Consider the following 11,216-nt stretch of genomic DNA (forward strand, 5'->3'; position numbering starts at 1 on the left):
AGAAAGGAGGGGGATGGGAAGGCATCTACTGAAGTCTGACCTGTTTTCAGCAAGGACCCACCCTCAGTCAATCAGTCAAGCAGTCAGTCCAAGATTTAGGCCACCCAAGAGTTGCATGGGGTGTTGCCCTGTTACCCAGAACAATCTACTGGCAAGGAGGAGAGATCTTGGATCAAACACACACCCACATATACTCACAGCATTCATACTCACATTCAAATGTGCAGTCTCACACTCACAATCATAGAATCACATGCAGACACACTCACCAGAACTTAAAACTCCAGATCCTTTTTCTTCCTTTATCTCTCTTGTCTTTCCCAGAATCTAGGAAAATTAAAGACATATTTGGAAACACACACATGAAGGATCCATTGCAGCCCCTAAATGGTGGGTCAGTCTCTGCAATCCCAGATTCTGAGGAATCTGAGTGGAAGTGTATGTAATATGGATCCAGGACTGTGTCTTGCTGAGCACTGTTCATTGAATGTGGCCCCTTCTTGGGCTAAATTGGGCCATGGGTGCAATGATGTATTTGTGGATGTTTGCATGGGGCGTGTGTGTGTGTGTGTGTGTGTGTGTGTGTGTGTGTGTGTGTAAATGTAGAAATGCACTGGAATGTCCAGCTGGTGGTAGGGAGAGGAATATGGTGTTGAGATATACCTGTTGTCTAAAGGCCAAGATTGAGGTCAAAGAGAGATTATGAATCTACTCCAGATTCCCAAAAGCCAGACAACCCAGCCTTCCGAACTCCAGTTTGTTGGCTCTGGGTCCCCTACTCTCTGCTCTCCCAGCAACTGCTAGTACAAAAAGTAGCCTAGTGGACACACTAGAAGCTTCTGGAGCCAAGGGATAGCCCTGCCTTTCATTCTGTATCCCTCTCACTCATTGCAGAAGGAAGACTCAGCCAGGCACCACAGTGCACACCTGTAATCCCAGCAACTTGGGGAGCTGAGGCAGGAGGATCATAATTTTGTGGCCAGCCTCAGTTATTTAATGAGACCCTGCCTCTAAATAAAAAAAAGTAAAAAGGGCTTGGGATGTGGCTCAGTGGTTAAGTGTCCCCTGGGTTCAATTCCATCTGTAGTTAAAAAAAAAAAAAAAAAAAAAAAAAAAGAAGAGGAAGAAGAAAAGGAGGAGGAGAAGGATGAGAAGGAGGACCCCAAAGTTACTCCTCTTTTTTTAAGGGGGACTAGGTATTGGACCCGGGATGCTTAACCACTGAGCCACATCCTCAGCCTTTTTATTTTTTGAGACAGGGTTTTGCTAAACCCCTTAGGCCATCCTCCTGACTCAGCCTCCCAAGTAGCTGGGACTATAGGCATGAACTACCATGCCCAGCCAAAACTTTTTTTTTTTTTTTTTTTGCCCTATCTGAAGTACAAAGGAAGGAGGGAGCAGAGGTAACCTCTCTGCTTGGTTTCCTCCCTCCCAGCCTCTGCCTTCATACCTCACACAGACTGCAAAACAACCCAGCTTCTTGCCAAGAGTAGAGTTAGGCCAACTGAATTTCAGCTCTTGCTGCCTCAGCCTCCTCCTTCTTACTGGTTGAAAATTCAGGGAGGGAATCTTGACCCCTGCCCTTCCCCTCTAGAGACAAACACTCAGTGGGCAGGACCACCACACTCACAAACAGCAGAGGGGCTTGGGAGGAGCCAAGAGTGTTTGCCAGTGGCAGTGTTAAGACCAGTGGGAAGTTGGACATCACCACAGGGACACTGATTTTGAGTTCAGCCCTGACAGATACCTGAGTTGGGGCCCTGGCCCTGGCTATGGGGTAGAGTCAGGAGGGTTGCAAAAAGCAGGCAGCCCAGTTTTCCCTCCAAAGTCCCCTGGGAGGAGGGAGAGGGGGTGGAGGCTGAGCTCAGAACCAAGTTTTCCTGAAAAGTCTCTTTCCTTATTTCTCCGAGCTCCTCCCAATTCCTCCCACGCTCAGCAGCAGCTTCCAGGTTCTGGGCCCTAGAGCCAGGGCAGGCCGGAGAAAAGTCCACTGCCTTCTCTTTTGCTTTTGTTGAAGGCAGGGGAACAAAGCGAAAGCCTAGGCTATTCCAGGGAACCAATCTTCTGCTGGGTGTCAAAGGGTCATTGGTTAAGCCAGCTACCAACCTCACTGGTCTCACTAGCCAGTGAACCCCCGCCCCACTTTTTTCTTGGTGAACCCCCGCCCCACTTTTTTCCCTTCCTCCCTCCCTTCCTTTCTTTTCTTTCTTTTTTTTTTTTTTTTTTTTTTCTTTTGAGATGGAATCTCTTTATGTTGCTCAGGTTGGTCTTGAACTCATGGGCTGAAGTGATACTCCGCCTCAGCCTCCTGAGTAGCTGGGACTACAGATGTGTACCACCACACAGAGCCCTTATTCTTTTCTCTGCCTCTTTAGTGGCTGTCATGTTTCTCAAGTATCCATCATGGCTACCCTGTGAACAAATGGAAAAGGGCTTCCTGCATGAAGAAGATCCTTCCTAGAAGTACTAGAGCAGAGGATTTGGCAGGAGCAGCAGGGGGCTCAGGTTCACCTGGTTGCTTGAGAAAGCTCCTGGTTGTCCCTTACCCAAGCCATCTGAGAGGACAGAGCTCTGCTGGAGAACTGGAGACTTTTTTTTTCTTCTTCTTCTTTTTTGGGTAGCCTTAGGGATCGAACACAAAGTTTTGTATATGCTGGGCAAGTGCTCTACCACTGAGCTACATCTCCAAACCCTGGGGACTTTTTTAACTGCTGTGGTAGTTGCTACTCTGAAGGAAGATACTGGCAGTTTCTGAGCTCTGTTCAGTGTTTCACTGGCACATCTACCCATCTCCCTGATGTACCAGGTGGGCAGATGAAGCTAGTAATGGATGCCTGATCTTGGGTTAATTTCTAAGCTTCATTTTCCTCTTTAGTAAAAGAAGGGAAGATTAAAATGATCTTCATATTCTCCTGTTACCTTTTGTGGAATCCACAGGCCACTCTCAAGCGCTGTGAGTGAAGGGTGGGGGCTATTATTCTTCCCCCAGGGCCAGGTCTCACCTCTGCTCCATTATTTGAGGACCTCAAAGCACTTTCACCATGAAGTTCCCCTGGGTTGTCCTTTTTATTTCCCAGACAAAGGGAAATGACTCACCTCGAAGTCACCTCGAGTGGGTGGGGTGGTGTCATACAAGCAAACAGGGAGTCCCTAGGGATATCCCAGCTCCATGACACTCTTTTCCCTTGGGGTGTTCTCCCTAAAAGGAGTAGAAGGGAAAAGGGGTCACATTGCCTTTCCATCTCAGGCCTCAGTCCAGCAGCAAAGGCAGCTTAAGCTCTGGACTCCAGGGAAATCTCCCTCCTCTGTCTCTCTCCCCGTGTCACCAGTAACCTCAGGGCGAGGTCAGTCCTGCAATCACGTGAAGCTCTCACGTTTGCAAAGTTTGCAGAAAGGGCTTGCTAAGCTTTGATCTCTCAGGGAGCAGCCAAGCTTGCCAGTCCCTCCCAGGGAATTCACATGCCCCTGCCATACAGGCTTTCCAAACACGCCACCCTGACTCTTCAGCGCACCCCACCCCTCTCGACTTTCAGCTCCTCCCGGCTGCCAGCAAGCACTTTTGCAAAGCAGAAAAGGGAAACACACGCAGTCCGCCCACTTTGTCAGTGGACCACAAATCCCGATAGGCTTAGCGGTGCGCAGGCGCACGGAGCTCAACGTGCCGGCTACTGGAAAAGTGTGTCACTGGGGCACGAGGCGCTCCCTAGGATCACATGGTACCTGCTCCAGTGCCGCGTGCGGCCCGGGAACCCTGGGCTGCTGGCGCCTGCGCAGAGCCTTCTGTCCCAGGGAAAGGCTCGGGCAAAAGGCGGCTGAGATTGGCAGAGTGAAATATTGCTGCCGAGGGAACGTAGCAGGGCACACGTCTCTCTTCTTTGCGCCTGGGTGCCCCGTTTCTCCCATCACCTACTTACTTCCTGGTTGCAACCTCTCTCCCTCTGGGACTTTTGCAGCGGGAGCTCCAGATTCGCTACCCTGCAGCGCTGCGGAGCCGTCAGGCAGTGGCACCCGGTGCACTGCAGAGACCCGGCCCTCCTCGCTACCTTCTAGCCAGAACTACTGCAGGCTGATTTCCCCACACACATTTTCTCTGCTTTTCCCATGCAAAGCAGACCTCCGTTGCCTCAGCGTCCTACCCTTCTGCAGGGCTGCAGTCCGGCCACCCTAAGAGATTGCTGCAGGGTGCCTCGGATCCTGAACGGGAGCAGCGGGGTCCACTCCCCGTCCTCAGCCAGTGCCCCGGGGGCAAGAGCAGCAACCGCAACCTCCAGTCTGTGTCAAGGTTCAGTTTGAATGACCGCTCTCGACCGGTGAAGACATGACGACCCTGGACTCCAATAACAACACAGGTACTGAGATTCCTTTACTACTATCATCCTAGCTTTGTCTGTTTCCCTACTTCCATCTTCCGCCTTATAACAAGAGGAACTTTCTAAGGGACTGGGGAATCTCTCTGCTCAGACATTAGCTAGCTTACTGAGGGGTCATAGAGTGGGATTGCCACAGGGAGTTGTTTGTGCTAGGAATGCGCCCTGAAGCACACCACTACCGCCAACCATCAGAGTCCCAAAGCTCCCTTGAGCCAGAAGGACTCATATCCCTGGCAAGAGGAAACGGAGAGTGGGTACGGAGTAGAGAATTGAAGAGTTTAGGGAGACTGAGAACTTTGGACCAGTGTCCTGAAATGTCCCCATTAGTCATGCCCTGCAGCTGTGGTATGCCTGGCCTCAGAAGGAGAACCACGTCTCCTCTTTTCTCCTTCCTGTAGTTCCCTCTTGCTCCAGGGAATCAGAAGCAGAGAGGCGATGGGGGCAGAAACGGCAAGGGGAATGGGTGGAATCTCAAAGGGGAATCCTCAGTGACAGTAGGGAGCGGCACTTGAGGAGTCCAGAGCGTGGTTCTCGGCCCCAGGGAGGGCACCCACAGCTCTTGGGCTCGGGGAGGGCCTCACATGTCCGCAGAGCCGGGCCCACGTGCTGCATTTGTTTTCATTCAGCAGAGGCCGTGGACGCCACCCCATTGGTTGTTGCCTTCCGGCCCCGTTACATAATGAGCTCCGCCCCTGTTGCCCCGGCAACGCGTGTCCCCTTCTCTCCTCCCCTTTGTCGACCTGGCCCTGCAAGCGTTCTGAGCCCAGCCCACGACCCAGGACTGCAGGGAAGGGCGGAGCGAGGGCGGGGCTGCTGCCTGCGACAGACGGGAAGCGGAGAGGGCGGGGCCTTGAGTTCCGGGGTTCCTCGTTGGGGAGCCACGTGCGATGAGCACACGTGGAGCCGGGACGTGAGGCCGGCTGAGGGCTGGGCTCCCGCCCCGCCCAGCCGAGATCTGGGTGAAGCTGGGCTGACTCACCGCCCCCGCCTGCCTCCTTTTCTCGTCTGCTTGCCGGGCCCCCTCCCCGATCACGGAGGCAGAGTAAGATGGAGCCACCCCTGACCTCTCCTGGCTTCGTATTTATGCTCTCCTAAGGCACCTCTCATCTGATCATCCTTCGGCTTGCTCCCCCCACGCCATTCTGTTTGCATGTACTTCACTGTACTGCGTTTAGACCCAGCTTCTTTCTCCACATTCCCAGTCCTTCCAGTACCTCAAGCATCTCTTTCCTTTATCCTCCAAGCATGGTCTTCCTCGACCTCCACAGATCTAGCTGCAGTCCACAGATCAAGCAGCAGCTGGCCTTCGAAGGACTGCCCCAAACAACTATAACCCAGAACCCTAGCTGAAAGGATGTTGCTTTTCTTTTCTTTTCCCTTTTTTTTTTTTTTTTTTTTTTTCCCTCACAGAATGGAAAACTGGGGCGGTGGGCGAGGGATTTCCTCTAGGTCACAAAGTAAGTTGGCTGGTGATAGATCTAGATCTAGAACTAGACTCTTTTGAGCCCCTCACTTCAAAGTTGAAAGTCTCTTTGGAGAAAGGTCTTGCTCTCCTTTTGGAGATGGATAAACTAGGTCAAGTTCATTTACTACCAAATAAATATCCCATCCCCCACCTTAGCCCTGAAACTGTAGGAGCTGATCTGTTGTGCAACTACTTTACAGGGAGCTGGGTTCACCCTGACCAACCTTGAGCTATTTTAAGGCCGCCCTGCCCAGCTTAGTGTGTGTCAGTGGGTGAGCAAGACATGTGCCTCAGTAGACTCGGTGGCATGGCATGTGTCAACTCACACGTGTCCTGGGATCCTCCCTTCTCCCACTCTCCGGATGGCAGGCCAGGCTAGGTGCTAGGCAGAGGTGTGGCAGGCAGGTCACCCTTTTCTCCTAAAACCGTGAGAGCAGAGCCACCTGATTGACAGTGTAATAAGAGTGCCAAGGTCCCTGAGTGGCCAGAGTGCCAAATTTGTCACCAGGCTAAGATCTGGAAGGGGGAATTCCAGAGCCCCAGGCTGGACAATTTGTACTTCACTTCCACCTCCTGCAACTCACACCGCTAAGTCCTTCCTGGACTCAGAGATATCGAGTCCCCTATGACTCATCTCTTAAAGAGGCTGGGGGAACAAGACTGAGCTGGTTTTTTTCCCTGCAGTGCCTTCTGAGAATATGTCTCCCTATTTGGTGGTAGTGGGGGGCATGATCATTTTACTTTTGTCAGACCTCTACTCTCTTCACTGTTGCCTATCCACCCCTTCTGTCCCTGAAATGGTCTTTGTGCTAGAAGTAGAATTGGCAGCTGCTTTTTGTTTTTGGAAGACCCAGCACTACGAATGGCTCTCTACTACTTGTCCCATCCCTAGTTCTGACACTGACAACTAAAGTCATTATCTATAGTTGCTATTTCCCAGTCAAGTGTCTAGGAGTCATGCTTCACACTCAAAGCAGAAGTTGATTGTATCCTGCAAAGAAAGGACAGTGCCCATTGATTGGCCATGCTATATCTAGCATGTGCTGGGGAATTACATACTGTGACAAGGTTGGCAATGTCATGTCTATGTTGGGAGTTACTAATTAACTCCAAGCTTGGGGATTCCAACTTATAAGAGGAACAGTGTTTTGGGGATGAACATAGTGATGCTCTAGGACCAAACACATGGCAGCTGACATCCCCTACCCTCGTGTTCTCCTGCCAGGTGGCGTCATCACCTACATTGGCTCCAGTGGCTCCTCCCCAAGCCGCACCAGCCCTGAGTCTCTCTACAGTGACAACTCCAATGGCAGCTTCCAGTCCCTGACCCAAGGCTGCCCTGCCTACTTCCCACCATCACCCACTGGCTCCCTTACCCAGGACCCAGCTCGCTCCTTTGGGAGCATTCCACCCAGCCTGAGTGATGACAGCTCCCCTTCTTCGTCTTCCTCATCATCATCATCCTCCTCCTTCTATAATGGGAGCCCCCCAGGGAGTCTACAAGTGGCTATGGAGGACAGCAGCCGAGTGTCCCCCAGCAAGAGCACCAGCAATATCACCAGTGAGTTAATGTCTGGATGATCTGAGGGAAGGGAAGTTGAGCCTGTGCTAGGTTGGGAGTTGGTTTTCATGTGACGGTTACTCTCAGGGCATACCCTGGCCTCAGGGATTCTCCTAAGAGTTACACCAGCCCCTGTCCAGCCCAGTCTGGTCATCTGAGAGGCCCTTAGATATTGGAGTGCTTCCTTAACTTTCCCCTCGCAAAATCTCCACACCAGAAAACCTCCACATCTCAGGCCACTCAGACAGACTGGCCTCTACTTACCCATTGCCCATCTCTTCCCACAGAGCTGAATGGCATGGTGTTACTGTGTAAAGTGTGTGGGGACGTGGCCTCAGGCTTCCACTATGGCGTGCATGCCTGTGAGGGCTGCAAGGTGAGGCAGACTGGGGGTGAGGGCAGGGGCAGGTGACCCCCAACTCCCAGAACACACAGGCCCAGCCTAGATGAAGATGCTCACTAACCGCCCCCGCCCTCCAGGGCTTTTTCCGTCGAAGCATCCAGCAGAACATCCAGTACAAACGGTGTCTGAAAAATGAGAACTGCTCCATTGTCCGCATCAATCGCAACCGCTGCCAACAATGTCGCTTCAAGAAGTGTCTCTCCGTGGGCATGTCTCGAGATGGTGAGGCAGCATCTTCATATCCTCCCCTTTCCTTCCACCCAAAGTTTCTGACTTAATCCCTCCCTTAAGAAAAATAGTCCCAAACTGAGACACATGGTCCTGTGAATCTCAGTTGTATGGAGGATGCCCATATGTTATCCTCTTGGGTAAACACATACTTCTTCCCCATTGGTCCCTCTGGAATCAGTCCCTACTTGGAAAAATCACCTTGCTGGGTTTGGTTTCCTTGTGGAACCTCAGGCCTTTTAGGGTCTGAGGAAGGAAGGAAGAAATGCAAGCGTGCGTGTAGGAGAACTTCCTGACACTGCTCTCATCCTGTCGCAGCTGTGCGTTTTGGGCGCATCCCCAAAAGAGAGAAGCAGCGGATGCTTGCTGAGATGCAGAGTGCCATGAACCTGGCCAACAATCAGTTGAGCAGCCAGTGCCCGCTGGAGACCTCACCCACCCAGCACCCCACCTCAGGCCCCATGGGACCCTCACCACCTCCTGCTACAGCCCCCTCACCCCTGGTGGGATTCTCCCAATTCCCACAACAGCTGACACCACCCAGATCCCCGAGTCCTGAGCCCACCGTGGAGGATGTGATATCTCAGGTGGCCCGGGCTCATCGAGAGATTTTCACCTATGCCCATGACAAGCTGGGCACTTCACCTGGCAACTTCAATGCTAACCATACATCCAGTAGCCCTGCAGCCACCATCCCACATCGCTGGGAGAGTCAGGGCTGCCCGTCTGCCCCCAATGACAACACTTTGGCTGCGCAGCGGCATAATGAGGCCCTGAATGGTCTACGCCAGGGGCCCTCCTCCTACCCTCCTGCCTGGCCCCCTGGTCCTGCCCACCACAGCTGCCACCAGCCCAACAGCAATGGGCACCGTCTGTGCCCCACCCATGTGTACGCAGCCCCAGAAGGCGAGACACCTGCCAACAGTCCGCGGCAAGGCAACTCCAAGAATGTTCTGCTGGTGAGGACACAGAAGGGAGTGCAGAGGGCAGGGGCCTGGAAGAACAGATTTAACATAGGGTGGCTAGATATTCCTGGAGTGTGGTGATAGCCTCTTCCCAGGTGAGGGTGTCCGGCCCTGCAGTCTGGGTTCTGCCTGGGAATCTCTGATCTCTGCCTGGCACCCATTACCCATTCTTCAGGGCCACAGCCTCTAGCCCAGGCAGAATCTGGGGCCCAGCCCTACTCAGAAACCCATCTAAGCCAACCTGGCTGACAATCCCTTCCCCACATCCCTTCCTTCCTCAGGCATGTCCCATGAACATGTACCCCCACGGACGCAGTGGCCGAACTGTGCAAGAGATCTGGGAGGATTTCTCCATGAGCTTCACACCCGCTGTGCGGGAGGTAGTTGAGTTTGCCAAGCACATCCCTGGCTTCCGTGACCTTTCTCAGCATGATCAGGTCACCCTGCTCAAGGCTGGCACCTTTGAGGTGAGTGATTCTTCATGCTCCCTGCTTGTGAGTTTGGGACACCCAGCAGAATGGATCGGTGTCTAGAGTGAGCAGGGGCTCTGAAAGGCTTTGGGATCCCAGTACCTGATGGAGGGGGCAGAACCTCTCCCAGTCCCACCTCTGGATGCTGGGACTTCTTTCATCCCAGCTGGCATCTAATTGCAACCCATTACATGAAAATAATGCTATCCCCGTTCTAGATGTGAGCACATTAACTATTCCAAAGCGAGTGGATGTCCTGTGTGTTTCCAACTGCCCCTCCTCCCCAAACTGCCCATTCAGAAATGACCCACACACACATGGCAGCACCACTAAACCCTTTGGCAAACTTTAGGGGTGATTTGTACTTGCTTCTCCCTCCTCACCCAGGATGACTGTCCTCCCTGCAGGTGCTGATGGTGCGCTTTGCATCACTGTTCAATGTGAAGGACCAGACAGTGATGTTCCTGAGCCGTACCACCTACAGCCTGCAGGAGCTTGGTGCCATGGGCATGGGAGACCTGCTCAATGCCATGTTCGACTTTAGTGAGAAGCTCAACTCCTTGGCGCTTACTGAGGAGGAGCTGGGCCTCTTCACCGCGGTGGTGCTTGTCTCTGCGGGTAGGTCAAGTTCGCCTGACCTGGGAGGAGGCAGACGCAGTTCAATTCAACACACCTTTTATGGAGTACCTACTCTATGCCAGGCCCTGCACAGGGCACTGGGAATACAGACATGATTCAGACACAGTCTAGCTTGGGAAACAGACTCATGCCCGACTAATTATAAAACAGTGAGATAAGTGTCACAGTAAAAGCATGAATCGAGGAAGCACAGACAACTATTTCTGCCTGGGGGAGCTGGGGAAAGGAGTGACACTTGAGAGGGGTCTCAAAGGACAAGTAAGATGTTGCCAGGCAGAGAAAGGGGGAAGGGCATCCCAGGCAGAGGGAACTACAGAGCAAAAAGCAAGGGAGCCTGGCCACACGTGGCCTTTTCAGGGGAGGAGAGTGGTCTTGTAGGATGGGAGGTAGCCAGCCTGCCAGCCATGCTCCCGGCATTCAGGCACCCTCTGCTCTTGTGTGCAGGCCTGGAAGGAGCTGGAAGGAGTTGTGCCGCTCCTCTCCTTCCCCATTGGCCCTCTGAGGGGCTTCAGGGAGAGGCTGCCTTGCCTGCCAGGTCCTCGCAGACCTCCGGTTCCTCGTCAGAGGAGCTCAGGGAGCCTGCCTCACTGCTGTCGTCTTCCCCACAGACCGCTCGGGCATGGAGAATTCCGCTTCGGTGGAGCAGCTCCAGGAGACGCTGCTGCGGGCTCTTCGGGCTCTGGTGCTGAAGAACCGGCCCTCGGAGACTTCCCGCTTCACCAAGCTGCTGCTCAAGCTGCCGGACCTGCGGACCCTGAACAACATGCATTCCGAGAAGCTGCTGTCCTTCCGGGTGGACGCCCAGTGACCCGCCCGGCCGGCCTTCTGCCGCTGCCCCCTTGTACAGAATCGAACTCTGCACTTCTCTCTCCTTTACGAGACGAAAAGGAAAAGCAAACCAGAATCTTATTTATATTGTTATAAAATATTCCAAGATGAGCCTCTGGCCCCCTGAGCCTTCTTGTAAATACCTGCTCCCTCCCCCATCACCACGCTTCCCATCCCCCCTATTTAAACCACTCTCACTTTCCCACCCTCTCTGGCCCCCCATTTGTTCTGTTCCTGTCTCAAATCCAATAGTTCACAGCTGAGCTGGCTTCTGTGGTGTGTGCTCG

At 53.1% G+C, this 11,216-nt stretch overlaps 1 protein-coding gene across 1 annotated transcript; it reads left to right on the forward strand.

Moving 5' to 3' along the window:
- The first annotated feature begins 3,703 nt into the window (after positions 1–3,703).
- Positions 3,704–11,040, forward strand: NR1D1 (nuclear receptor subfamily 1 group D member 1). The gene is made up of 8 exons (XM_079135243.1): positions 3,704–4,349; positions 7,061–7,396; positions 7,684–7,772; positions 7,877–8,021; positions 8,346–8,986; positions 9,274–9,459; positions 9,870–10,080; positions 10,710–11,040. Exons 1-8 carry the CDS (start codon positions 4,319–4,321, stop codon positions 10,907–10,909), a joined length of 1,839 nt encoding a protein of 612 aa, XP_078991369.1. The 5' UTR covers positions 3,704–4,318; the 3' UTR covers positions 10,910–11,040.
- Positions 11,041–11,216: the final 176 nt, after the last annotated feature.

Source organism: Sciurus vulgaris (genome assembly GCF_902686455.1).
Source record: "Sciurus vulgaris genome assembly, chromosome: 3".
In the NCBI taxonomy this organism is placed as follows: Eukaryota; Metazoa; Chordata; class Mammalia; order Rodentia; family Sciuridae; genus Sciurus; species Sciurus vulgaris.

Bases quoted from the DNA above. Each gene is read 5' to 3' on its own strand.
- NR1D1 (XM_079135243.1), top strand. From the start codon at position 4,319: ATGACGACCCTGGACTCCAATAACAACACAG. The intron at 8,987-9,273 runs GTGAGGACACAG...TTCCTTCCTCAG, and splicing joins ACTCCAAGAATGTTCTGCTG to GCATGTCCCATGAACATGTA. The intron at 10,081-10,709 runs GTAGGTCAAGTT...TCTTCCCCACAG, and splicing joins GGTGGTGCTTGTCTCTGCGG to ACCGCTCGGGCATGGAGAAT.